This window comes from Histoplasma capsulatum (assembly GCF_000150115.1).
Source record: "Histoplasma capsulatum G186AR genomic scaffold supercont2.5, whole genome shotgun sequence".
NCBI classification, from domain to species: domain Eukaryota; kingdom Fungi; phylum Ascomycota; class Eurotiomycetes; order Onygenales; family Ajellomycetaceae; genus Histoplasma; species Histoplasma capsulatum.
The window spans coordinates 1,569,695-1,596,935 of record NW_025544805.1 but is presented as its reverse complement, the minus strand read 5'-3'; the positions used below and the strand labels follow the sequence as shown (position 1 = coordinate 1,596,935).

Below are 27,241 nucleotides of genomic sequence, written 5' to 3'. Positions count from 1 at the left end.
CAAGCTTGGTGCTCGGCTCTCGGGGTGTTGATGCCGAGCCCGCGCTTAGCCTAAAGGAGAATTTTTGATTTTTCAATATTGAAAGTTGACGAACAATTTAGGTCAATTGCCCTGCCCAGTTTCTGCTATGAAGATGGCTCCCATCAAGCGGAAGGGTAATGGCCCAGATGAGTCAGGTTCTCGGCAGCCGCAGAAAAGAGTCAAGGTCATAGCTGGCGTGCAGCGCAAGGATGTGAACGGCGGGAAGAATTCGAAGAAACCGGCGGAGAAGTCGAAAGATTCTTTGGATTCACCCTCGAAGACACCAGCTGTTTCTGTCTTGCGGGAGGAGGAACCCGCATTTCCCCGTGGTGGTGCAGATATTTTATCACCACTTGAGCAGAAACAAATCCATATCCAGGCCACTCGTGACGTTCTGTTCGAGCAGAAGGGAGCGCAGGCTCAGGATGATATCGACAATGAGGACGGGACTCAGAAGAAACAATCTAGCAAGGAATTCGGGATTAAATCTAGGAAAGGGAAGACCAAATCCAAGAAGCACACGATTCCTCAGGCGTCTACCAAGGAGGAGGTTCGCATTGAAGGGCTTAATTTCAAGGTACCTTGTCCCTCCCCGAATAGTGAATCCTGAGTGAATCAACACCACTGATGTTTATTTTTAAAGCGCATTGTTGTAGGATCTAAGATCCTTGGCCAAGTCTCTAGCATCAATGCTCACGACATTGGTTTGTCGCTTCCGAACAATTTAACTGGTTACATACCACTCACCGCAGTCTCGAAAACACTCCAGCAGAAGATCGAAAAACTCTTGAACAGCAGCCAAGAAGAGGATGATAATTCCGATGGTGATGATGATGGAGATGATGATTTGGATTTGAAATCCTACTTCAAATTGGGCCAATATTTACGAGCGGCCGTTACATCAACTGAAACTGAGGTGAATCATGGTAAAATCAAGGGGAAAAAACACATCGAGCTTTCAGTGGACCCTAGGGAGGCTAATTCAGGCCTTTCGAAATCCGATCTAGTCGTTAATGCAACTGTACAAGCCTCTGTCCTTAGTGTAGAGGATCACGGATTGGTTATGGATCTTGGCTTGGAGGATGGCCAAACGAGAGGGTTTATGTCTTCGAAAGAAATACCCCATGACCTCGAGCTATTACAGATCAAAGAAGGCACGGTTTTCCTTTGCGTCGTGACTGGGCATAATGCGAATGGCAGCGTTGTGAAGCTTTCCGCCAACTTGCCAACGGCCGGCTCCATTAAAAAATCCCACTTCTTGACATCTGCACCCACCATCAACTCATTCCTTCCTGGAACAGCAGCAGAAATCCTTCTGACCCAAGTTACTTCGACTGGCATGGCTGGAAAAATCATGGGAATGCTGGACGCTGTTGTTGATATAGTCCAGTCTGGAGCCACTGCTGGAAAGGAAGATATTACTGCAAGGTATCATGTTGGTGCGAAAATTAAAGGTCGACTCATTTGCACATTCCCCACGGCAGAGCCTTTGAAACTTGGATTTTCGATCCTGGACCACGTTGTCAAGTTTACGCCAACAGTTCTAGACCACAAATCTAGCTGTGAGGGTGTCCCTGCTATATCTGCCATTGTGCCTGAAGTAAAAGTCACTAAAGTTGAGCCTGGGTTGGGAGTCTACGTTCAATTCAATGACAAGCATTATGGATTTGTCCATATTTCCAGGCTCTCCGATGACAAGGTCGATAGCATATCTTCTACGCAGGGTCCTTATATGGTCGATTCTACCCATGAAGCAAGAATAGTTGGCTTCAGCGCACTGGATAACCTCTATCTACTATCTCTCGAAAGAAAGGTCATCGACCAACCTTTCCTTCGTCTCGAGGACGTTACAGTTGGCGCGGTGGTCAAGGGAAAGATCGAGAAACTCCTCATTGGACCTGATGGTATCAGCGGACTCATTGTTTCTCTCGCGGATGGAATTTCCGGGTTGGTTCCAGGAATGCATATGTCCGATACTAAACTGCAGCATCCAGAAAAGAAGTTCCGTGAAGGAGTACAGGTTTCCGCTAGGATCCTTTCCGTGAATTTGGAGAAACGCCAGTTACGACTTACGTTGAAAAAGACGTTGTTAAACAGCGAATCCTCCACCTGGTGTGATTATAGCGACATCCTTCCAGGGAACCAATCACCCGGAACCATCATCAGCATTCAGTCTCATGGAGCAATTGTTCAGTTTTATGGCGAAGTTCGAGGATTTCTCCCGGTTTCGGAAATGAGTGAAGCTTATATCAAGGACCCCGCTCAACATTTCAATATTGGACAAGTTGTGAATGTGCATGCGCTAAATGTTGACGCAGATTTTCGAAAGCTGGTAGTCTCCTGCAAGGACCAGTTGTCCTCCACAGAAGCTTACAAGCGCGCGCTTGAGCATATCCACCCCGGGAACACTGTTTCAGGCACTGTATTTGAAAAATCCAATGAAGATATACTGCTAAAGCTGGAGGACTCTGGGTTGGTTGCTAGATTAAATGCGGAACACGTCAGCGATGGCCAAGCTTCGAGAAATGGCGCTGCTCTTGCCCGCATTAGAGTCGGACAGAAACTTAATGAACTTTTAATCCTTAATATGCAAAAGTCTCATCGGCTAATCAAGGTCACCAATAAGCCGAGCCTGAAGCAAGCTCGTCAACGAGGGGAATTACCTGCCAAATTTGAGGATCTTGAGGAAGGCTCCAAGGTGACCGGATTCGTGAAGAACATCATTGCGGATGGTTTGTTTGTGGAATTCCTGGGAGGCCTCACCGGATTTGTCCCAAAACGCCTTGTCGACGATGACCACGTAAATAAACCTAGCTTTGGATACGCTCTAGCACAACCTATCTCCTTAACTGTACAGTCTATCGAAGACGACCGCCAAAGGTTTATTTTAACATTAAAGGAGCCACATACAGGCAAGCAACGTGTATCCGATCGTGATAAGGAGTCCAATAATGCTAATCAGTCGTCTATTAATCCCATCGACGGAGACATAAAATCTTTGGACGATTTGACCTTTGGTAGAATCACCAAGGCGAAGGTTGTCTCCATTAAGGAAACGCAGATAAATGTTCAACTTGCGGAAAACATTCAAGGGCGGATCGATGTTTCAGAAGTATTCGATAGTTGGGAAGCCATCAAGGATCGCAAACAGCCGTTGAGATTCTTTAAGGCTAAGCAGATACTTCCTGTACGAATTATTGGTATCCATGATGCCCGTAGCCACAGATTCCTTCCAATTAGCCACCGGAGTGGGAAGTACCCTGTTTTCGAACTTTCAGCCAAACCCAGCTCCCTCGAATCGACGGACCTCGACCTTCTTAGTCTTGATAAAGTAAAAATTGGATCTGCCTGGATAGGATTCGTCAACAATATTGGTGACGACTGTCTTTGGATAAGTATCTCTCCAAATGTCCGTGGAAGGCTAAGGCTCACTGACGTTTCGGATGATTTATCACTCCTTAGTGATATCACGACGAATTTTCCTGTTGGGTCTGCAATCAAGGTTCATGTTACCGGGGTCGACACAGATAAGAATCGTCTCGACCTCTCTGCAAAACACGGAGGGTCTCCAAACAAGCTGACAATATCGGACTTCTCAAAGGGCGAAATACTGCTTGGGCGGGTCACTAGAGTTACCGAACACCAGGTTCTCGTGCAGCTAAGCGACACAGTGGTTGGTGCTATCAATTTAATAGATATGGCTGATGACTACTCGAAAATTAACCCTGCAGACTTCCACAAAAATGAAATCCTCCGCGTTTGCGTTGTTGATATTGATGTCCCTAAAAAGAAGATATTGCTTTCCATGCGATCCTCAAGGGTCCTTAGCTCATCTTTGCCAATTCAAGATCCAGAAATATCCTCGATTAGCCAAATTAAGGTTAATGACATCGTTCGTGGCTTTGTCCGGAGAGTTGCTGATAATGGTCTTTTTGTTACCCTGGGCCACGACGTTACAGCCTATGTTCGAATCTCGGATCTCTCAGATTCGTATCTTAAAGAGTGGCAGAATGAGTTCCAAGTAAACCAGCTTGTGCGTGGAAGGGTAATTTTGGCGGACCCTGAATCCAATAAACTTCAGATGAGCCTGAAGCAATCGGTCCTTGATCCAAACTACAAGACACCGATCACAATCAAAGACCTGAAGCGCGGCCAGACCGTTACTGGAAAAGTCCGCAACGTGGAAGAATTTGGCGCTTTCATTGTGATTGATGGAACTGCCAATCTCAGTGGTCTCTGTCATCGCACGGAGATGGCAGAGGGGAAAGTGGAGGATGCAAGAAAGCTCTTTGAAAAAGGTGATATTGTCAAAGCTAAAATCGTCAAGATCGACCTTAATAAGGAGCGGATTTCTTTGGGATTGAAAGCCTCCTATTTCAAAGATAGCGATGACGAATCGGATGGTGAAGACGTTCAAGACGAGAGCGAAGAAAATGTGAGTGAAAGCGAGTACGATGGTGGCATGGATCTCGAGCTTGAATCCGGCGATGACATTTCAATGGGAGGAGTCGACTTGGAGGATACCATGAATGGCGATAATAGTGAGAGTGGCTCTAGTGACGGGGATGTACAAATGACCGGAACGAAAGATGCCGGTATAACGGGAGGCCTAGTCACTTCTGGATTTGACTGGAATGGAAACAACAACATCGGTACTGATGAGGACAATGAGTCTGATTCCGACTCCGACAACAAAGCCGCTGTGAAGAAGAAGAAGCGTCGGAAACAGGAGATCCAAGTCGATAGAACGGGTGACCTTGACACCAATGGTCCGCAGTCTGTCGCGGATTATGAGCGCCTCTTACTCGGTGAACCCAACTCGAGTTTGCTTTGGCTGAAGTACATGGCCTTTCAACTTGAGTTGAGTGAGGTCGATAAAGCACGAGAGATCGCGGAACGAGCGCTTCGATCAATCAGCATAGGCCAAGATACGGAAAAATTTAACATTTGGGTCGCGATGCTTAACTTGGAGAACACTTTTGGAAACGATGACACGCTCGAGGATGTTTTCAAGCGTGCTTGTCAATACAACGATCCGCAGGAGATCCACGAGCGGTTGACTAGCATATACATCCAGTCTGGAAAGCATGATGTACGTTGTAACGATCACAAAACCTTAATTCAGTTGCAAAAATTTTTACTGATCAATTGGTATATAGAAAGCGGACGAGCTCTTCCAAGCAATTCTCAAGAAAAAATTCACCCAATCCCCAAACATCTATCTCAATTTCGCTACCTTCCTTTTCGACACACTTGCTGAGCCGGAACGGGGACGTGCACTCCTCCCGCGCGCCATCCAATCACTCCCAACCCACACTCACGTCGATATCACGTCGAAATTTGGCCAGTTGGAATTCCGCTCTCCAAACGGAGACATCGAACGTGGACGAACGATATTTGAAGGCCTCATCTCTTCATTCCCCAAACGCGTTGATCTGTGGAATGTGCTGCTTGACCTGGAGATCAAGAACGGTGACATGGAACAGGTGAGGAGGTTGTTTGGGAGAGTTCTGGGGCTGGGACATCCCATTGCGGCGGATGGAACTAAACCTGGGGCGAAGAGGTTGAAGGATAAGCAAGCCAAGTTCTTTTTCAAGAAATGGCTGGCGTTTGAAGAGAAAACTGGTGATGAGAAGATGGTAGATGAGGTTAAAGCGAGGGCTGCGGACTATGTGAGGGCCATAAAGGCGGGACAATGATATAGGTTAAGAATGGAGTGATATAGACAGCTCGGAGTTGAAAGAAGATATAGACCCTTTCTTTGTATGCATTCGCCGCTCGTGATACCTATCTGGACTCAGATCTCAAGGCGATCGAGATTCTAGCAAGATTTTAAAAGTTATCTTTATTTTTTTTTGCTCTTGCATTTCAAGGCGTTGTTTTATAGCGAATTGAAGTTTCAATTCCGCAGTTGAATCGCCGTCAAATTTAACAAATAACAATGTGATACCACGACGTAAAACAAATAGGTATTCTTTTTCACCCTCTCCTCTCTACCATAACCCTCCTATACTCCTCTACAATGCTCTGCCTCTCTTCCGCCAACTCCTCCCGGGCCCGTAAACTCCCGGCCGCTGACGGAACATTGACCACATTGACTTTCGCACCACCCATGCCCCTCACCTTGAACTTCTCCTTCGGTTTCGTCAGCTGTGCAGGAGGCGCCTGCACAACCTCAAGTGGGTTGGCAGGTTGCATAGACTTCGCTTTGCGATTAAGCTTCGCCCACGGATCATCCTCGTCATCATCATCATCATCGTTATTGTTGTTGTTGGCAACATTGTCAGCATCGCTTCCACCAGCACCGCCCAACACGTCACCTCTTCCACTCTTCTTTCTCTTCTTGATCTTCTTCTTATTCTTCTTGGCAGTGGTGCCCTTCTTTTTCTTCGTCAACCCCGCTTCGGCCTCCCACGCCTTCCACTGCTCATTGATCTCTTCCTCCTCCGCCTCGTTTTCTTCGCGTTCAGCCTCTTCCCGCTCTCTAATCCGCGCCTCTTCTTCCCTCCATTCCCGCTGTAGCCGTAGAAGCCGCCGTTCATGTTTGGTCTGTCTGTGTTCTCTCAGGTTCTTCAGCGCGGGATCCTTGCTTACACTTGACGAGCCCGATTTTCTCGAGATGCCTGAGAACGGGAGGGCCCGGTTGACTCGCGCGGAGAAATCGGATAAGCGTTCGCCGGGGAGGATTTTTGGGATAGCAGTAGACGTCTGTGGCGGAGCAGGAGGCTGCGATGACGTTGCTATAGAGTGTTGTCCAGGTTCCGAGTTGGATTTTTTACTATTACCGGTTCTCTTCGATGCCATCCCCCCTCCATTGGCAATAACTGTGGGCCCCTCCCGTTCTCCTCGTTTCCGCTTTTTGTTGGGCTTTGTCCCGTCATCTTCAAGACCAGATTGTGACCGTGTAGTTGTTCCAGACGTAGATTTTTGGAACTGGTGCATCATGCGGAGAAAAACCTTGGGGGTATCATCTTCGAAGGCGATTTGGGCCGGCTTTTTCAGCTTGCGCTTTTTGTTGGCAGATTCCTTGAAGTCTGCATTACTCTCTTTTGCCGGAAGGGGCTTTGCGACCTTCGTCGGAGGAAGGTCAAAGCTGGTGCTGTGGGTAACAATCGGAATTGAGGGTTAGAAAGGAAACTTGGACTGAAATGGAGCGCAATTCCCTGGCTGGCTGGCTGGGTGGCTGGGATACTTACAAGTCATCTTTATGCCTCCGCTTGTGCTTGTGAGGCATTCTCGCAGCGTGTCCCTTCTATAAGCAATATATGCTGGTTTCGTTGGACTAAGCTGAGCAAAATTAAGCTTCCTATATTGGGAATAAAAAAATCTCTGAGCTGTATTTCTGGTAATTTTGATACCAATATTACTATACATGTGATCTAGGTAAAGTTTGCGCATTTTCAATCGATTCTTGGCCGAAGCGCTTAGCGGCTGTTGGTTTATATTACGCGCCAATAATCATGTTGAAACTGGTAATTTACTACATGCGGTTGTTTCTAGGTTGGCGTGGTTCGCTTGCATATCTCGATGCTTTCTTGAAGTGCGGGCCTGCTTATGATGTGCTGCAAGGCAGGCATGGTGGTAAGATATCATGTGCGGATCCAGGTACTTCTATATGTATTGGCCATAAACTTTGAGCGTACTCATTGATACTCAGTCAATCTAGTGAACGAAACTTGGTGGGTGCCTCTGACAGTCGGTTCATGGGCCCCTCCATCCTTGAACTCGGTCATTCCTGGCTCTTCAAGAAAGAACCCAGTGATGCGGAAAGGTGTCCTATAGGTTTTCACATCTCCTTCATCCAACATGACAGTGACATTATCCGCGAGGACAAACTCACTCATCATCGCCGGAACATCATCCTTGGCCATTCTCGTAGGGTTGCATCTCGCCGCTGGCTGTCAGCTTGAAGATGTGATCATGGATCTCTGTTGGGTTGATGTCTGCGATAGAAGTGGGCTGAGTCCAGCATCCTTGAATGGATTTGAGAGACATTCCCAGTATGATTTCGTCTTCCTCAATCTGGAAGTGCCTGAGGATGAGATGGGGTCCAAATATTTCTGGACATTGAAACATGCAAAGAGGCCAGCAAACTCCTGAAGATGAATCTTCTGCACTTGCGGCTGGTCTTCATCATCTGATAGAAGATGTGATTGTTTCAATGTGGTTAGCGCACAGCTAGTCTAATTGCAAGCCACTGGGATTAGCATACGCCCGCGAGGACTGTAGAAGGTCCTTAATGGTAAAAAGAACGTGAAGACCAGGGATAACGATGGGAGCGGTTACAGCAACTGCCATGATGGAAATGAGCTTGGGAAGAAGTTACTGATTGTGAATGCATCAGTTGATGGGAGAGAATGAGAAGAGAGCAAGATTCTCTAGGTAGCTATATATAGGTGGTCTTTGAGCATTCATTCAGCACTTATCAGCTGTCGAGGATGAGCAGTGTAAAGCCCCTCATACTTCCAACTCCTAAACCATTTGTATATGCCAGCGGTGATGCCACCTGCAGTTACCTCGTCATGCGGAAATTCGGAAGACTTGGATCATGTTCGGGGATAGTAGATGGGTTTCTTTGGCAGCTTTTATTTTGGAACTATAGAAGTGATCCTGCAGCGCCATGTTTCATTAATATTTTAGTATGCATGGCCTTCCTCTATGTAGTTTTGATGTCGTGGAATGTTTGTGGATATTGTTTCTCATGTTGAGTGTAGATGCGATATTGAATGCAATGGCTTTGTAGCAAGAGCTCACCAATCACGGACGTGGCTGGAAAGTGGTTATTCTTCAGTGTCAGGGGACACTGTCACGAAAGCGGGGTTTTCGGAGGCGGAGTATTGCAGTTTATGAAGCTAAATTGGAATTTCTCTTGTATGCTCTGGATTGGATGGTATTTTCCTTTTATTGTTTTTTCCTTTGCCTGCGAGAGGACTTTTGATATGTTCCTGTCGAGAATACCGATACTACCAACAACAAGGTGATTGTTCAAAGCGACGCGTGATCAGCAACTTGAGCGGAAAGTTCAGTTAAGCTTTTGAGGCTAAGTAATTGTGGATGTCCAGCCTATTTCAAAGTCTGTCCCAGCGCTGAATTGGCGCAGAATTGAGTTTGGCGGAATACGGCTCTCCTATCTTTATTTAGTAAGTTGCCAACGCCGCGTCTGATTATAACCTGGTCTTTATTTTATAACCGCCAGGTAAGGTCAGCTAGAGAGGATTATAGCAGAATAACAAACTACACCTTATATATCTCTTTTCCTGGCTGTTTGGCCCGTGATGGATTATCCTACAGCCCCTTTATAGACAACCGTCCACACTTATTCCCCCACGGGTTTCCAGGCAAACGTCATATCCCGTATAATAATCGCCTAGGTTCGACCAATTATTCACTAGCTCGGAGGGTAATATCAAACTAATAAGGAGTTGGGAAATGGTTGGCAGAGAAAGTGAATCCCGGAAGAAACTATCAACCTATGTTTCCCTAGTTAACTGCAGCAGCACCTCGCTTGACCCGAGCATGACCTCCGGTGGCGACAGGGTGGGCGGGAAAATAGAGATGAAGGGACTTCCTGAGTCGGCAGAAGAGCGCGATGAGCAGAGCCATTATATTGGCGATGAAGAAAATGGATATGAGGATGAGCATGCATATCCACCGCAGTCACCAAGGTCTCCTTTGATAAACTGGAGGTCACTGTCGCTGGGGGGGCCCTCAAGAAATAGGCGGAACTGTTTCCTGCGAGATTCCCGCGTTGCTTGTTTCCCCAGAATCTCCAAACTGTGGAGGAAAGGGCCGGGCTCGGGGTCGAAGACACGACGCCTGCTGCGGCACTGCATCGTGGGTGCTCTAGTTGTACTGTAGGTGTTTTTCTTCCTCGTCATTCCTCGTTAATTTCCTCCCCCGTCGTGTCATTCTCTGATTATTCGTGTATTCTTCCCATATCTGTTACACACTCCAGTTGATGTATTTTTTGAGAAGCCGACGGACGGGGGTATAAGCAAAGAATATGGCTGACGCTGGCGATAATAACAGAGGGCTGGTTCAGTTGGTCGCTCTGACTCTAGGGGCTTTGGCGTCTCTCTTACCTGGTGACATCGAGGACGCCGTTTTTCGCTGGGGTCGACCCGGCCAACAAGGCGAGTATCGCCCTCACTGGCCTACGGATACAAGGGGTGTTAAGCCCATCCCATGCCATTCTCACAACGACTATTGGCGTCCTGTACCCCTGCTTTCTGCCCTGGAGGCCGGCTGCATTAGTGTAGAGGCGGACATCTGGCTCCTCGACGAGGACCTCTTTGTGGGCCATACTACGTCTTCTCTCGCTCCAAATCGGACTTTAACGTCAATGTATATCGACCCCCTCGTTAAGATCTTAGATAACCAGAACCGTAACACCAGTTCCCATTCCAAAAACTCACCAAATGGCGTTTTCGATGCTCGGCCATCCCAAACCCTCGTCCTCCTTATCGATTTCAAGAATAAGGCACTTGAAACTTGGCCACGTCTCCTCTCCCAGCTGTCCCCGCTACGTGATCGCGGCTACCTTACTTATTTGAATGGAACAGATGTGACGGAAGGCCCGATCACTGTGGTTGCGACAGGAAAGGCACCATTCCAGAAAATTATCGCCAATGACACATATAGAGATATCTTCTTCGACGCCCCACTAGACAAGCTGGGCAACGGTGCGATCCTAGAAAATCACGAACGATCCTCAAGCCCAAAACTTGTCAACAATGCAGGCATAGATGACAAGTTAAACATTATAAAACTCCGCCGTCATCTACAGAACGGCGCCACCAAGCAACGTAACTCCCAGCTCCCAGAAGCTTCTCCCACTAGAATCGACAAATTAAAAGCAGCACCCAACAATTACGTGTACAATTCTAATAACAGCTACTATGCCTCCGTCTCCTTCATGAAATCCATCGGCTTCCCCTGGCGTTTTACTCTTAGCCAGAAGCAATTGGCGCGGATCCGAGCCCAGGTGCGTGAGGCGCACAAACGTGGCCTTAAAGTGCGCTATTGGGCTACCCCTGGCTGGCCGCACAGTTTACGAGATCGCATTTGGAGGGATCTGATTAGGGAAGGCGTCGATATTTTGAACGTCGACGACTTGAGAAGCGCAGCGAGACTAGATTGGGGTAAAAGGTCGCTGTCGCGATGACAATGTTAAATTAAATATAGCTGGGGTCTTGAATTGGTTGCTTTTTGGGCTCCTCTATTCTCTCCTTCAACATTGTCTTTTGGTCTTTCCTTTTCCATCTTTTGGGGGTTTAATCTGGATTGAACTAGCTCTGGGCTATATTTGTATTACTTGAAAGATTTTCTGCTTTCTGGATATTGATCAATTGGGCTGAGGGGGCGTTTGGTTCATTTTATATGAGATGCAGCTCTGTGAGTTGTTAGTACGGCATCTTCCTTTGTTCTATTACCTAAGAATTATATGCCATTAAAAACGCGATTTTGGATTGGATTTGTCGTTCTTCATATTTATCTTATAGCACGGTGGTCTCATGAACTGCATTTTTAAACCATTGACCTGAACTATTCTAGCGAACCGATGACGAAACAAAAGTCTGTATTCTAAAGTTTTCTTTTTCCCTGTGCGCGGTGTTTCATCCTTCTGTTTCTGTTTATGCAAGAGCCTGCTTGAATTGGAATGTAAAACAAGTAACAGAGGTGATGTAGAGTACATTTTCATTGAATATATACATATATCCTTCTCTCTCTTTGTGTATTTGTGTATGCATGGTGTATGCATGTGTGTGTGTGTGTGTGTGTATGTACAACAAGAGAGACACAAAAAAAACCACAGCAGCGTTCCCCCGAAATAGATCCAGCGGGGAAAACGAAAAATAAATAAATAAATAAAATAAAATAAAATAAACAAATATATATATTTACAAACACCCCAGCGCCTCCGTGCCAAACTCCCCCACCACACTCCCCTCCCTCCTCATCAACTCGCCCAACCACCCCTTCGCGCTCTCAAAGTCCTTCGCTCCGAACTTCACAAGCACGAAATTCGACCGCACTCGTGCCGCCGTCCATGTTACGGGGACCTGCTCAGAGGCTCTGGTGCTGGGTATGGGAGCAGAGGCGCTGGCCGCATTGGATGATGCAGCCCAATTCCGCCCGCCAATGCGCGGGAGGGAGGAGAATTCCTCCATGATGAAGGAGGCAAGGGAGTCGAAGAGGGGTCCGTGAAGGATGAGGGTCCCCACGATCCCGTGCGGGCGTGTGCGGGACTGGATGGAGAGCGCAGCGGGGGAGGGGGCGGGGGAGGCGTGTGCTGCTTGCTGCGACGATGCGGGAGTATGTGAGCATGTCAACGGTGGCAGCGGGGGCGGGATCGGGTTGGAATCCAAGTCCGGGCTGGGTAGTAGGTTCCCGTCCTGGTCCTCTGTGTATCTGGTCTCGTCTTCCAGGACGACGGTGTCGCGGAGCAGCAGCTTGCGGGCGCCCGTGGACGGGTCCTCGGACCAGACCTCGTTGCGACCCTTCCAGGAGTGGAAGTCCCAGTCTTCGCCCCGCGCGGTGCGGCCTTGGGTTACCCAGTCGAGGATGCAGAGGCTGGGTCCGTGGTTGCCGGTGGCGGTATTTGTGTCCTCTGGGTGCTTGTCCTGCAGAAGTGTAAATCGCTGTACCTGCTCATACTGGCTATCTTGGAACGGTTGGGAGGGGTCAGGGATGTAGCAGAGGCCTGCTTGGTGGCTCAGTTTCACGTCGAGTGCCTGAGAACTGTTGCATTGTGGCAAGCCTTTGTCATGAAGGTTAGTTTTAATATTAACACCTTTGCTATTGCCATTTCCCGTTGGCTGCTGGATGTTCATCCTTTTGTTACTGGAATCGTGGTCTTGGAGAACGGGCTGCCCGCCTCTGTCCGTCGCCCGCGTCCGCTCTGTCTTGTATATCTTGGTGCTTCCTTGCGGCGTCGTCACCACCAATCTCGTGCACGGTTTCAGGGTGATCGAGACATCAATGTGGTCACCGGGAAGCAATCCGCCGCCGTAGGTGAGCAGGTAAAGATGGACGGGGATAGTTGCGGATTCCGGGTATTTGGAATTGAGGGGCGTTGCGGGAGTTCTGTTAAGAAGCTTTAGCGGGTACTGGTAGGACAGGTGAGAGATGGTTGTGACGAAAGGGGGCAGCACGGAGAGGACAACCTCCCCGCGGCCTGGAGAGGTCTGAGCTGTTGCAAAGGGGGAAACGAATGGGCATTTGGGAACATTTGGTGAAAGGATGGTTTCCTTTAAGGGGAGGCCCGAATGGAACTTGTACGTGTACATTCTATTGCGCAGATATTTAAGCTGGTGTGGAGTTAGATACGGAAAATGATTATTTTGATAGTTGACGCAAGTGACTCGGGTTGGAGAAACTACTAGTATTTAAAGTGAATATTTGAATATTTCCCGGTCGTTCTTATATCTCCAAGCGGCTGCGTGGATGCATAAAGTGTGTGATGTTCCTATGAATCGCACCCGTTTGTATCTCCCGGACGTTGGAAAAGATCCGGTTCTGCGGAGAATCGAAGGCAGTTCAGAGCAAATCAGGCTGGCTCCCGCGGTTGAGTTAGCGGAACATTTGCCATGCACCCCCAGGTCCACGGTTGCCAACCGAGTGAACGAATGAGATCATGCGATGAGCCGTTTGAGATTTTTTCATTTTCAACCCTCTCATTCGATTCCATTAAGCTCTTGGCCAGTTACCTATTTCCTCATATGGCCACAATGACCGTGGTTGACCGCATGCCAGGCCGCCTCATAGTGGAGTTAGCGCGAGATCGCGTTTATAACCAAACGCACAAGGTTTGTCATGTTCTTTCTACAGAGTACCCTGCAGTACCTAGGTGCAGATGGACCGTGGCTCGCCGGGAAATCCTCAGCATTGCTCCAAAGCATAAGTTGAGGCAGCCATAATTAATTGTCATACAGCTCATTTGCTGTCGGTACATAATCTCTTAGATCAGAGATCTTCTTGTGGTAAGACTCGTGCGCGACGAATGCTTCCTGTCCACATTCTGATAACTTTTCCAATTGCTTTCGAATCCGAACTTAAAGCCCCATGGCTAGCTAACTACTCGAAAAGTTAACTAACACCTTGCCATCGTCCATTCTGCGTCATCAGACCTGGACTCAAATTTACTAAGTGACAGCCACAAGGTGGGGGTGGAATCGTGCAGGCGCTCAAGGTTTCAGGAACCTTCATCCATGTTTCCACGTCTTGTATCTCGTGTAGTTGTTACTAGCCACCAGGTTATCCATGGTGCCATCGAATGGACGAGGCCGTCGTGGGCAGGAAGTACGTCCATGCTGCCCTGGTTATCCATAGAGCATTTTGTGACAGCTTTTGGATAGATTTCGATGTTGCCATCACATATCCCAATACTTGTTAGTTATGTTGGAAACAAAAAACAGACCTGGGTGGACAAGGAAACCGAAGCTGTCGAGGGGTTTGAAACCAAAACCCCTGTCTGAAGCCGTTCCCCGATATGCTGCTCACTGAATACTCATGCTCGCAATCGAAACCTCGGTCTCCGATCAAATACGAAGTACTTCTGCGTCACTTCCTTGACGCTTCCTGTCTAGACCCAAATATTCTGGCATGAGAATTTTAGGGACTAGATGATGGGGCATAGGGATGATAAAACAGTTTAGGCCGGCTTTCTCGCTCAAATACAACTTCCGAATGTATCTACCGCCAGCCAGCCTGATCCTTGCGCTTCCAATGGTTAGTATTATATTGCCACTAGCGGGCCACCTCTCGCCACATAAGATCACCCACTTATCAATGAGTTGAATGTGGTTTAAAAAAGTGGGTCTGAAAAATAAACCATGCTCAGCCCTTCACTCCTCACTAAAATTTACACTGACTAAAAATCTTTTACACCCTAAGCATATATTATTAATCAGTTGTCATACTTCAATATTCAGAGCTCTTCAATATCTGAAAAGTAGTTATGAGTTAGAATTAGTGATTAATATTAGTCAAGAGATAGGGCTTTGAGAAATAAGATTAAATCACTGTGTCTGATGCATTTGAAGATGTGTGAGAGATGTGTGGGAGATATGGCCAAAACCACACCGAAGGTTATTCCGGCCCGAAAAATTAACCATGTTCAACTTTTTATTAACCACGTTCAACTGTATCCCTTGTGTTGCTTCATATAGCCATTGACTCTGTGTAGTAGCACTTACAGGTACAAGAACTCTATGCGGTCTCCTGGCACCGAGGTGGAAAAATTTTCCAGTCTGAATCCCTTTTTCCATGACGCTTCCATGACGCTTCCATGACCCTTTTGAAGTCCCATCCCCTGAATAGCGATTTGGCATATCTGTCCGAGAATAACGGGTATTTGCGATATGGCCCTGCTTCCCGCATTCTGGTCATACAACCAGTCAAAGCTGACCATGGCGATCTGCGTAATCCAGCGAGCAAGATGGTTCGTTACTTAGTTATAGCAAGAGATTACAAATCCATGGAAAATAGATGGTTAAAGAATAACGATATAAATGAAGATGGCTGATACCAGGCCCCATAAAACGCGCCGCGCAAAGTCGCTTTACCGTCATATCTCCCCTTCCGGCGAAGACCCCAACATAATATCCTGATCTTTACTCCTTCTTATCTGCTTTGCTTAGACCCAAGTATGTTCTTCTCCAACCTGCCGACTGTGGTTTTGCAGCTCGCATTGTGAGGTTCCATGAACCGGTCTTATATATATATTTCTCTTTGGGTATGTTTGTTCTGTACTGTGCTTTTTGGAGTTACGTGCCACACAACTTCTGCTTTCGTCAAAAGATGCCTTTCCAAGCTTAAGGAAAAATTGGGTAGGAGCCACATTCAAGTAAGTGACAGGCCCAAGCCTGTAGCCATAAGCCCACTATTTCTTTTATCCCCAAGGCGAATGAGTCTTTGGACATATCAGGCTGGGAAGGCGATGCTCATGTTCGTATTCAGCGTGGTGCGAAGCTTTAGTAAAGGCACCTTCAAGGTGGCTAGTTTCTCGGACGGAACATGCGCACATGTAAGCAACTACTCCTGCTACCGCAAATAGGAGAATCCTTTGGTGGAGACTTGAAAGCTTTTCGGTTTGCAATGGCTTATGCGTCTGTTCGTTGAAGTTGCCAAAGTACGAAGGGAAACATGATATGTAGAAATTTTTGCCAAGCTCTTCCTATTTCGGGATTTCAGTATCGGGTACCTGGATCGAAGATAGGATTACCATGGGTCCCGCTGTTAATGTTGAAATAACTACTCTCTTACTAGGGAGACGTTCTCTGGCTGGAAATATGGGAAGATGCAAAGGCAAGGGGTTCTCAAAGTAGCTCATGCTGGGTTGGCGTTTTCGATAGAGTACTGGTAAGAATACAAATGGGTGTTATATCACCTGGTCAGGGTTTTTATTCTCGAGTATTGACGTTTTTCTGGTGCTGCTATCGGGATTGTTACTAGCGACCAGCTTTCCAGAGCGCGAACCGGAGGGGATTTTGTCCTGCAGAGACCAGCTGCAAGCGTACTTGATCGTTGAGCAGGTCAGCAGCAATTTGTAGTTAAGTTATAACTAAAGGAGTGAACGATTCTTGCCTCTGACTTTCTCAGCCGCGTTATATGAGACCTTAGTTAGGTACTTGGTTGTGTTTGAGATCTCTGACTTACATAATCCCTTAGTCAGTCGTCATAGCTCCCCGTGTCCTATCGCGATCCAAGATCCACAAGATCCACAACCTGGACAACGGGCTAAGCAATTAGCTAAATCGGCAGAGGCCAGCTTGCGTTAAAAAGCTATGGATGCCGCCTGAACTCCCGCCGCATACGTCCCTGCCACGCACAAACCCGTCTTCCGTGTTCTCGGGTTTGCCTCTCGATCTCCATGTTTCGGACCGTCAAACCATTGATTCTGACCAGGGCCAGGACGTCCAACCCCAACCCGTAGTGGGTGACAAAGCCACCAGTCCTCCTGTCGCTGGTCGTCGCGATAAAGTTTCCTTGGCTGGACAAGAGGAAGATCCGGGAAATATTGAAGACGAAGGGCTCGAAACGGAATCCGACGAAGATAACGCAAATAGCCCAAGCGGGTCTAAACTCTCATCCGGCGAAGACTTTGACGAACCATTTCCACCTTCTGGCCGATCAGCCAAACCCAAAATCCTTCCGATGAGGCGCTCTAAAAAGGCCGGATCAGTCAAACATCGCTCCTCCAGCAGGCCGGGCCTGTTCGTCGTGGCTGGCGGTGAAAACGGCCACGCCAACAGCGACATGAATTCCAATGTCGAAATGCGGAGGAAGGACAATTCTCTCGACTCGGCCCCTTCAGCTACCCAGGCTGTCTGGCTCATGAACAGATCAAGTTTCACGCTCGACGATGAACCCCCAACCCCTCAAACACCGAGGATGACGAACATGAGCTTTAGCGATCTACCCATTTATGACAAGCGGAATTTTGCGCTGTTATGTCTTCTCTACTTCTTGCAAGGTGTACCAATGGGCCTAGCGGCCGGATCAGTACCTTTCCTTCTTAAACCTTTCCTCTCCTACGGCCAAATCGGCATATTTTCCCTTGCGTCATACCCTTATTCCTTGAAACTGTTATGGAGTCCCATTGTAGATGCCGTTTGGAGTCGAAGATTTGGACGGAGGAAAAGCTGGATCACGCCCATCCAGATGATATCCGGCATTGCCATGTTATATCTGGGAGGTAGTATTGATCAAATGATGGTAGCTGCCGGCGCGGATGGAGGTGCGGGTGTTTGGAACTTTACTGGCTGGTGGTTCCTCTTGGTGTTTCTCTGCGCGACCCAGGATATTGCTGTTGATGGATGGGCGATTTCGCTTCTGTCGCCTCAGAATATCTCGTACGCTTCCACGGCCCAGACGGTGGGACTCACCGCAGGCCAGTTCCTTTCATACACTGTCTTTTTGGCCTTGAATTCAAAAGATTTCGCCAACAAATGGTTCCGCAATGAGCCCGGAAACACTGGCCTTATATCTTTGGGCGGCTACCTTACATTCTGGGGATGGTTCTATATCATTGTCACACTAGTTCTAGCTGTCCGGAAAAGGGAAGAGAAATCCAACGATCGAGATGGCATCCTCGCCGTCTACAAAAGCATGTGGGGTGTATTGAAGCTGGCCAACATTCACACCTTAATAATCGTCCACCTCATCGCAAAGATTGGATTCCAGGCCAACGATGCAGTCACCAGTCTGAAGTTAATTGACCAGGGCTTTGGCCAAGAGAACATGGCACTCGTCGTTCTAATCGATTTTCCCTTCGAAATTGGTCTGGGATACTATGCCGGAAAATGGTCGAACAAATATACGCCAATGAGACTTTGGTGCTGGGCATTTGTTGCCCGCCTATTCGCTGCACTTCTCGCACAGGCAGTTGTCATGGTTTTCCCAAAGGGTGACGGGCCAATTCCTACCTGGTATATCCTGGCAGTTATTGGCGAACATGTCTTCTCCACGTTCATGATGACTGTTATGTTTGTGGCTGTTTCCGCCTTCCACGCACGCATCGCTGACCCCGTCATTGGTGGGACTTACATGACCTTACTCGCAACGTGAGTCTCCTACATATTGGTCACCCCTCTAATCCCCGCACATTCACAAAAAACACGGTTTATATGACTAAGCTGATATGTATTGCACAGTGTCTCCAACCTGGGCGGAACTTTCCCCAAATTTTTCATTCTCAAACTCGTCGATCTCTTCACGAACGCAACCTGCATACCGCCCACAGAAACACCTGCGGACATAAAAGATCCTATCACGGCGCAATTTTCCTGCGCACTCGAAGCAGACAAGCTTCGCTGTGAAGCTGGCAAGGGTGTTTGCCAGGCCCACCGCGACGGGTACTATACTACCAACATTATATGTGTAATTATCGGAACAATTACATTCTTCCTATACATCAGACCGGCTGTTCTCAAGGTGCAACAATTGCCATTACGCGCATGGCGACTTAACGGCAATAATAGGCAGGCATAGAATTTTCTCTGATTTCTCGTTCCCTTTCTTCCCATCTTCTCTTCTTTTCACCAAAAATACAAAGACTCCTTGTACTCTTTGACTAACTGTTTTAACTGTACACCTTTTTATTCATGTTCGAAAAGCGTAGTTTTTGATCTGAGAGGGATCCTTGGTTCTTTTCTCTCCTCTCTCTCTTGCTGTCTTGTCCTTCAGCATTCCCAAATGCCTCAAATAAACAGTGCATGTTCTCTAGACAGTTCAGTCTGTGTGTACAATAATATCGATGGATATTTGAGAACTTTTCATATTAAATTCTCTTTATTTTCATTTTTTCATTTTCATTTTTTCTTTCTCGAAGCCTCAATGTTGTTCTCACGCCTCGAAATACCACCTTTTCTATTTTCTTCTAACATGAATAACCCACTAATAGCTGAAAAAGAATGATATGCATGGCTCATCTACTGTGTGGATGATGCAGTACCAGAACGGGCAAAATAGACCTAGAATAGCAGCACAGATGTGGATTTTAGGAAGAAGCTGTCAGACCCATTTCAATTACCATGTTTGAGTGCTTTGAGAGATCTTGAGTACAGAGTTCTTCTAGGACAGCATGCAAAGAGAAGTAGCAACACAAAAAGAGGACAATTCTTGGACAATTCTTGAGCAAGAAACAGCTCACCGGTCAGCAATAATGTACTGTAGAACATGGCCAATAATTTCCACATTGTACCTATCAATGTTCATATTATATGATTAGTTTGCAGTGATGTTCTTTTTTCATAGCATTGTATCTTGTGGCGATTGGCCGGAGCATGGCAGGATATCCTTTTCATAGAGGCCACAAAATATGCAACTCTCTGCCTGGCATGCATCAACCTAGCGACAGATCAATAAGAAGGGTCAATTGTGTATGTTTTGCGTTCGGTGTTGGCATTCCCCAATCTTCGCATGGCATCAAACCGCCATTGAAGCATTACACGGTGCCGCTTCTTATCTCAAGGAGTTCTCTCGATTGGCCCTTCCCACCGGGTTAACATGCTGCTACACAAACATCTGCGACCAGCAGAAACACGAAATGTTCCCACGAATCAACTACGCATTTTCGGCGGGTTTAAAATTTAGTCAGGACCCAGGAGCTTCCGTAGCGGTGTTTTTCCAGCAACCAATTCGACCTTACAGACTCGAGCATTCGAAATGCGCCAGGCTGGTTGTGGTGGGTTATAAAAATATCAGTGGCTTGCGGAACGATGTTGGGACGTCCAGCCCTATCCCCTTCCCTAGTAACTGGCTGGGTTCCTTATATTGCAAGCGTGTATGGAGACGGGTGTTTCAAAGAGGTATTGTTTTATATAATATTGATCGCATTTGGTATGTACTTAGAGATGCACTGGATTAATTGGCATTGAATCTAACCTACCGAGATCCGCAGCTGGCCCTGATCAGAGTTACAAAAAGGTGCTGCCTGTCCTAGCATAAATTCGTCCCAGCATTTTACTCCAGCGCTAGACAGCCCATTGTTCTCCTTCATAGGCCAATAATACCATTTGACACGGTTATTCCTGGCGAAAGGATCATATTCCTGGGCGCAAAATTAATCAATCAGACAGAACAAGGTAGATATCGTATATGACAAAAACCACCCACCCACACACACACACACACACAAAGAGAAGAGAAGAGAGAATAAAAGAGAAAAATAGAGTTTTATATATAGACACATCACCAGAATAAAAATATATTCACGGAAATTAAAAGCGGAATAAGCAGAAAAATAAATCCTTAAGATCACAAAATCAGCATCCTCCGCCCTGTTCAGTAACCTCTGCGCACAGGAAAACGGAACAATAAGAGCAGTTAAGGGGGAAAAAGACAATGCAGAAAGAAAAAATTACGTACAAGATCATACTTGGTAAGAGAAGTTGAGTGCGAAACGTCCACGAAAGGGAAGCGCACGACTGGAAAAATAAATTTGGTTAAATTGAAATAAGGAGATCAAAGAAAGGGGGAAGGTTATTCGCTCTAACCCGGCTCATTGTGCTAGGTCTTTGTTATACTAAGTTCATTTTTTTTGTTGCCTCTTTAAAAAATTAATCTCCCATCACATCATCAATTTCATCAGGGGCGGGGGTCGGCTCCAAATCCTGATCAGATTCTCCCATACCAAGCCTATCCTCTTCATCATCGATTAGCTCTCGTGCCACTAAGTCGCCTTCTTCATCTTCCTCTACCCGTGCCATCTCGTCTTCGTCACCATCGTGATCTTCAGCCGTCTCCGCTAATTTCATCTTCCCATTATCTTTCTTCAATCGAGCACCAGAAGGTCCAGAGCCGTTAATTTCTATCTGTTCGGGTTGCAGTCTCATATTGTCCGTAGCCGAAGCTACTCTCTTCCCACCAGCTTTTCCAACATCAAGAAACGCCACAACTTCCTTATAATTCTGCCCGAGACGATTCTTGTTCCGCAATAACTTCTGTTTTAGCTTTCCACCTTGGCGCCCTGAAACATCAAGCACACCGCCAACGATAGCAAGGACCATCTTGCCCGTGAGTTGGCATAATTTCTGTTCAGCTAACAGCACATTCCGAACTCTGTGGGCAGCTAGTATGTCCCGTATTTCCTCATCAGCCTCGTCTTCATCGTCATCACCATCTGATGGACTGGTGCTGTTGTCCGACGACGAGTCCATAGGCTCGTCATCGTCTGCTACTTCAGCGACTTCCAGCTTCCGTCGAGACTTTTTAGCGAATGTCCGTTCCACTTTGTCGTGCAGACGGGAAATGAGAGCTCGGGTTTCAGGGACGATTTCTTGCACTAGGCTTTGGATTTGGAGAATAACTTCATCATTCAGTGACGCAACGGTGTTCTTTTTGCTCTGAGCTCTTGACCCAGAAGTACGAAGCGTTCCAAACACCGTTTGGAGGTCAAGGAGGGTAAAAGTAGCAGATACTCTAAGTTCATCAAGCCCCGAACGTCCTTGCATTGTAGAAGTAAGGATCGCTACAAAGGCATCTCGACGAGCAGAAAGTGAATCGCAAAAATCGGTATCAATGGAAGAATCCCCTGATGCCAGTGCAGTCCTTATGAACCGTACCTTCCACATAAAGTAGATAAGAAGGGTTTTAAAGCTGTTGGTCACAAGTTCGAATTCCAACCTCTCAATCTCCTCATCGGAGTCCTCTGCCCGGAGACCCCGTTTGCTCAAGTTGAGAATAATATCAATAGGTGGTTCCATTGACAGTTTTTGCTTTTTAGACGGAGCACGAGGTTCGGATTCCAAAATGGAACTGCAGTCAGATACACTTGCGAGGTTTGAAATCCGCATCACGGTATTAGACAGAGCGGTAAGAACACTGGCGGAGAGAGAGGGTAATTCCTCCTTGCCTTTGGTTACAGATAGCGTGCGCAAGACTTCAATGGTATCATCCCAGAGCTCTTGCACCTTCGATTCCATAGCTTCTCTGAGTTCGTCAGAAGTGCGCGCATGTAAGAAGGCTATTGTGGCCTCAGCAAGGACAGATTGTTGCGAGTGTGTCAAGAATTGTTTGTTAATATTGCCAATGAGATCCGAATATGCAGCCGCATCCTTCTGAAGATCCTGGATCAAGTTGAGATCGACCAAATGCTCTAACTTCAAAATAGCAGAAGCGGCCTCAGGTGTTGATCCAAACTTATTTAGCAGTTGGGGGATTATCTGAGATAGACTGTGAGCAATAGATTCTTGCCGCTCCTCCATCCTTTCTACCAACAGCTTGGTCTTCCTGCCCTTCTTGTCTGTATCGGATTTGGCGACGTCCATGATATGTAGTTTCACTGCACAGCTTAAAACTTCCAGCAAGATCCCTTCCTGGCCTTCACTCAGTTTGTATAGCTGTTTCACAGTAGTGGCAGAATCGTCGTCAGTCGAAGTCTCTGGGATTTGTGAATGGTCGTAAAGGAGATATCCAGCTAAATGTTCCCATTGTTGGAGCTCTTCGAAATGGGAATATATAGCTTCCGTCGCGAGCACAAATCTCGAATCGACGCGACCAGTAAAACTTGTCCGTGAGATGGAAAGATCTTGGTCAGCTGGAACCGCCGATTCTTGGCCATCATACACCTGTAGCACGTCCACTAAACATTTGTATTTTATCCAAGAGGGACGAGGCGTTTCGAAGTTGTCTTCGCCATCGTCTTCCATAAATGTTTCGTGTAGTTCTTCCTCTAAACTCTCTGTAAGAGCATCATAGACGTCCTGGATATTCTCAACGAAGAATCTGCCAGCCGCTTTGCGCACACGGGGTACGCTATCGAATACAAGACGCCCAACGCTGTCGATATCATCTGGTTCAAGCAGTCCAGCCTCTCGAATCAAATCCAACAGCTCCACAACGTCGGCGCGGACACCTGGTTCGGCATCTCTAGCAGCCATCTCCACAATCCGCGGACGAAATCGTTCAGTAAATGCACGGAGCCCGGCAATGTTATCTTTATTCTGGTAAAGTCGATGGAGTTGTTTCACCACAGCAGATCTAGTATGGGAGACGGTATCTGAAAGGACCCAGCCCAAATAGCGCAGATATTGGCCGTCGAAGAACATTTCTCTATAGGTACTAATCCACACGCCAAGTGCGTTGACGCACTCGGCCCGAATTTTCGGATCGACATCTCTGTAACGATGCACGAATACAGTGTCAAAGGAGTCGCCAAGGTAGCTATCAATCGCTTGCAGCTTCTTCTCTCCTTCTTGAACCTTTGATTGCATGGCATCGGCTCTGCCTTTATTCACCGATTTTTTCCTCTTCTCTGTATCCAATTGCTTCCGAGTATTCGATACAGTTAGAGAGACCTCTCTGGCAACATTGCACAACGTCGTCACAATTGCTAGAGAAATTATCGTGGCGGTATGTCTAAAAGGCCGAATAGGGGCGGACGACATTGATGTTACCCATACTTGGATGTTTTCGACAAGGGCAGAGTCGCTGTACAGGACTGATGAGCTGTGGATGGTTCGGATGAGAGAACTGAAGAAGCTAGTAAGGGTGTACTGGAAAGACTTGAATTTTTTGGATTTCGAAATCAGGGGGTATTCCGTAATGTTCTGTGCTTGGTATTCTTCTTGGAGGTCATTCAATCGGCTCGCTACATTATCAACGTCTTCAATATCGTGGTCATCCACTTTCAAATCAGTTCCAGTACATCTCAGGATAAAATTAACCAAATCGGTCATCCCTTTGATATTGTGCTGCTCATACTTCGTAAGCCACTCTGCAGCAACGGCATCAGTAGTGTGACCTCGGGCGAAAACCTCAGCTAAAGGATAGAACGGGTCAGCAAAATAGAGAATAAAAGTGAGGCGATTGGGTCCAGTTGTCCATACCGTAAAGGCCATCCTCCTCAGCAAAATCACTTGGCCTTGTGCGCGGTTTTTTGAACTTCGACATTGGCCGATTCCCGTTGACAGCAGGGCGGATAGTAAGCTCAGTCGTGAGGCCGTTGGTAATTTTTGGTTTCTTGGCTGTCCGCTTCGTGGGAGGCTTCCTGGGCTCTTTGGATTCCTTCGACGCCTTCTTCATTTTCTTAGCGGCCGCCTTCTTTCGCGCCGCCTTCCTGAGTTCCATAAGTTCTTCTTCGTCGGGTACATCGCTCTCACTTTCTTCCTGTTCGTCTTCCTCCTCATCCTCATCCTCCTCCTCCTCTTCTTCCCGTTCTTCTACGGCCTCAGCCCCGCCATCCGACGCGTCGTTCTCGTCCTCATCCCCGTCTTCCTGCTGTGCGGCGCGCTTCCGCTTGGTCGTTCTGCCACCATGCGATGGGCGACTCGAGGTATAGGCAGTAGACGAAAAGAGCTCAGGTTTCCGCTTCGCTCGCCCAGACTTTCTTCTGCTACTCGTATCTGCGCGCGGCGACCTGGCATTTTCGCCGGGATCCGTAAGTGAGCTCGAGTCGCGCTCATCACCCTGAGCGGACGCATTCATCTTGTATTCTATGCGATGTCAGAATTGCTTCCCTCTGATCTAGTAACCAGTATGGTCGGCTGCGTATTTGCGCGGGGGTCTCTGTGTTTGCAGGAATCACATAGGGACGCGACTTGGTAGCATCGATATGGCCTGCCAGCGTGTAACGTGTCAAGGGCCCGGTGTCAGCAGTGAGAGAGTAAACGTAGTCCTTAGCAAACAGGAGACAGGGCATAGATGGCGGGCAATGGTCTGGGTTGGGGAGATATCAAATCGAGCGTTGATGGTCAATTGTGGAGAGAAGCCGCAAGTTCGATTTCTGGCAAACGCGACACTGAGATTTACCACGGCATTTCCTTTTTTGGGAACGTATTGAGGGTGGTATGACGCTAGTGTATGGTATGGTAAGTTGCCTTACCTAAGGCAACTTCAACATCAACGGGTTTAACTAACTAACCACTACAACTGCAACTGCACCAAAGGGATCGGCCGTTCAGGTGGGATCACACAACTTAAGATATGTATAATGGGCATTTTTCAACAGGAACCCATTCAATTCTGGTTGGGGTACCCCTTGAGGTCGCAATATTCGACAACACGCTGCACAAAAGGACGGCTGGGCAATATCCGTCAAACAAGTTGGGAGAATCTCATGGTTGCATTCCCAGGGACATTGTGGATGCGCCTTTCCGTCGGCATGTTTTGCCAGGTCGACTAGCGGCCTCCATTAAGTCGCCGGCAAACGCGCCCTACTACATCACAGAGCTGATTTAAAGTACTGGTATAAATCAACTGGGTTGAATTTGTTGTATATATATATGTCCAAAGCATGGTCCATTTTCACCGTCAAAATGAATCCACCCCAAAATCGTCACTACTACCATATTTCTAGCAGCAGCAATTCAGCTATCAAAAAATTCAGAGCCTTCAGAATGGAGATACTACCTAAGGAACCCGTCTATGTGACGTTTCCAACCACTCTTTCGTCGATGGAGAGCAGTCGGCTGCTTATTCGCCCTATCGTCGACACTGACGCGCCGGCGCTATTCGCGATCCGTTCGCGGCCAGAAGTGGCAGCGTACAAGTGAGGCAATGATTCTTCCCCTCCGGGTTGTACGGCATGTAAACTGATACAACTACTCTTTACAATTGCTAATTCGTAAAATCAAACAGCCACCCGAAAGAACCACTCAAGTCACTTGAGCAAACGCGTGAATGGATGACGTTCAAGATTTACAAAGACGGCCCTCCAGATATCGTGGGCCGTTCTTTCAATTTTGCTATCCTGGACAAGTCAATTCCTGATACCCAGGAGCAACTGATTGGCTACGTCAGTGTCAACATGGTCGTCCCATGTCCGGAAATTGGGTACTCGCTTCTTCCCGAATCGTGGGGGAAAGGTTACGCGACCGAGGCATTGCAGATGATGCTGAAAATTTGGTGGGATCTGCCGAGGCGGAATGATACTGAGAGTCGTGGTGGTGACGGTGGTGATGGCAAGCGTGCGGATAAAGCATATGCCATTTGCCAGGCAAGGAATCATGCGAGCAGAAAAGTGCTAACAAAGGCTGGGTTCGAGATCGCGGAGGAAATCACCTATGAAGGTGTTGATCTTCTTCTATTCGCTACGGAAAGGCCCAAAGCATAGGGAATAACTCGCAACATGCTTGTGGCTATGGAAAACCTTGGTCCGGTGGTGTTGAAGAACTTGTTCGACTCAGGATATATAGCTTGCTCGCATCGATCTCAGCCAGGAATTGGTGGGATTTCCGCTGTCGATTTGTTAGACCTCACTCGTTATATTACCAAAGCCAGGAATGAATTTAACAACTTATAACTTCTAGTGTATTGCAAACAATTGATCAAGTCTGACAACATTGAAGGAATAATGGAAATGGACCGCCCCCTTTGTCAGATCCCCTTGGCGCTCGTGACTTGGCAAGGAAGCAAGTTGGTCCTGAATAGGATACTAGAGCGTTTATCAAAGATTGAAACGTACGGAGTACATAATATCTATTTTATGGAGAATTGTGTAGAAACAATAAAGGCAAGAATAAAAACAGAGGTAGTCAAACATTCAGGTGATGAAAGTTTGTAGCTTTAATTAACTTAGTTAATGTTAGTGGTTACGAAATCACAGCTATGTTTCATTTGACCTGCGGGCTATAGACTGCGCGGGAATTTTTCCTAAAGAGCAAGTGTCAGACACATCTTTCCCCCCTATGGCTGGAGAGCATGTTAAATCGTAAATTCAAGACAAGAATATACATCTGTAATGAAAGCAGAGCGCTCGACATACTGGAATCCAGCA

At 47.2% G+C, this 27,241-nt stretch overlaps 8 protein-coding genes across 8 annotated transcripts; 4 read left to right on the top strand and 4 right to left on the bottom strand.

Annotated features, from left to right (window-relative positions):
* Positions 1-133: 133 nt before the first annotated feature.
* HCBG_04494 (U3 snoRNP-associated protein Rrp5) lies at positions 134-5,720 on the top strand (the record flags this gene model as incomplete). The annotated part of the gene is made up of 3 exons (XM_045431543.1): positions 134-598; positions 665-5,113; positions 5,181-5,720. The coding sequence occupies 3 exons, from the start codon at positions 134-136 to the stop codon at positions 5,718-5,720; spliced, it is 5,454 nt and encodes a 1,817-aa protein (XP_045288096.1).
* A 39-nt stretch (positions 5,721-5,759) lies between these two features.
* On the bottom strand, positions 5,760-7,255 carry HCBG_04493 (uncharacterized protein; the record flags this gene model as incomplete). Its single annotated transcript, XM_045431542.1, has 2 exons — positions 5,760-7,120; positions 7,218-7,255. The coding sequence occupies 2 exons, from the start codon at positions 7,253-7,255 to the stop codon at positions 6,001-6,003; spliced, it is 1,158 nt and encodes a 385-aa protein (XP_045288095.1).
* A 623-nt stretch (positions 7,256-7,878) lies between these two features.
* HCBG_04492 (uncharacterized protein) lies at positions 7,879-8,319 on the bottom strand (the record flags this gene model as incomplete). Its single annotated transcript, XM_045431541.1, has 2 exons — positions 7,879-8,149; positions 8,234-8,319. The coding sequence occupies 2 exons, from the start codon at positions 8,317-8,319 to the stop codon at positions 7,879-7,881; spliced, it is 357 nt and encodes a 118-aa protein (XP_045288094.1).
* A 1,218-nt stretch (positions 8,320-9,537) lies between these two features.
* HCBG_04491 (uncharacterized protein) lies at positions 9,538-11,185 on the top strand (the record flags this gene model as incomplete). The annotated part of the gene is made up of 2 exons (XM_045431540.1): positions 9,538-9,875; positions 10,051-11,185. 2 exons carry the CDS (start codon positions 9,538-9,540, stop codon positions 11,183-11,185), a joined length of 1,473 nt encoding a protein of 490 aa, XP_045288093.1.
* Positions 11,186-11,921: 736 nt separating this feature from the next.
* On the bottom strand, positions 11,922-13,342 carry HCBG_04490 (urease accessory protein UreD; the record flags this gene model as incomplete). Its single annotated transcript, XM_045431539.1, has 1 exon — positions 11,922-13,342. The coding sequence occupies one exon, from the start codon at positions 13,308-13,310 to the stop codon at positions 11,922-11,924; it is 1,389 nt and encodes a 462-aa protein (XP_045288092.1).
* Positions 13,343-16,812: 3,470 nt separating this feature from the next.
* Positions 16,813-19,530, top strand: HCBG_04489 (acetyl coenzyme A transporter; the record flags this gene model as incomplete). Its single annotated transcript, XM_045431538.1, has 2 exons — positions 16,813-18,587; positions 18,678-19,530. 2 exons carry the CDS (start codon positions 16,813-16,815, stop codon positions 19,012-19,014), a joined length of 2,112 nt encoding a protein of 703 aa, XP_045288091.1.
* Positions 19,531-21,083: 1,553 nt separating this feature from the next.
* HCBG_04488 (mitotic cohesin complex) lies at positions 21,084-25,170 on the bottom strand (the record flags this gene model as incomplete). The annotated part of the gene is made up of 2 exons (XM_045431537.1): positions 21,084-24,286; positions 24,354-25,170. 2 exons carry the CDS (start codon positions 24,949-24,951, stop codon positions 21,084-21,086), a joined length of 3,801 nt encoding a protein of 1,266 aa, XP_045288090.1.
* A 692-nt stretch (positions 25,171-25,862) lies between these two features.
* On the top strand, positions 25,863-26,578 carry HCBG_04487 (uncharacterized protein; the record flags this gene model as incomplete). Its single annotated transcript, XM_045431536.1, has 2 exons — positions 25,863-26,014; positions 26,104-26,578. 2 exons carry the CDS (start codon positions 25,863-25,865, stop codon positions 26,576-26,578), a joined length of 627 nt encoding a protein of 208 aa, XP_045288089.1.
* Between the last annotated feature and the right edge of the window lie 663 nt (positions 26,579-27,241).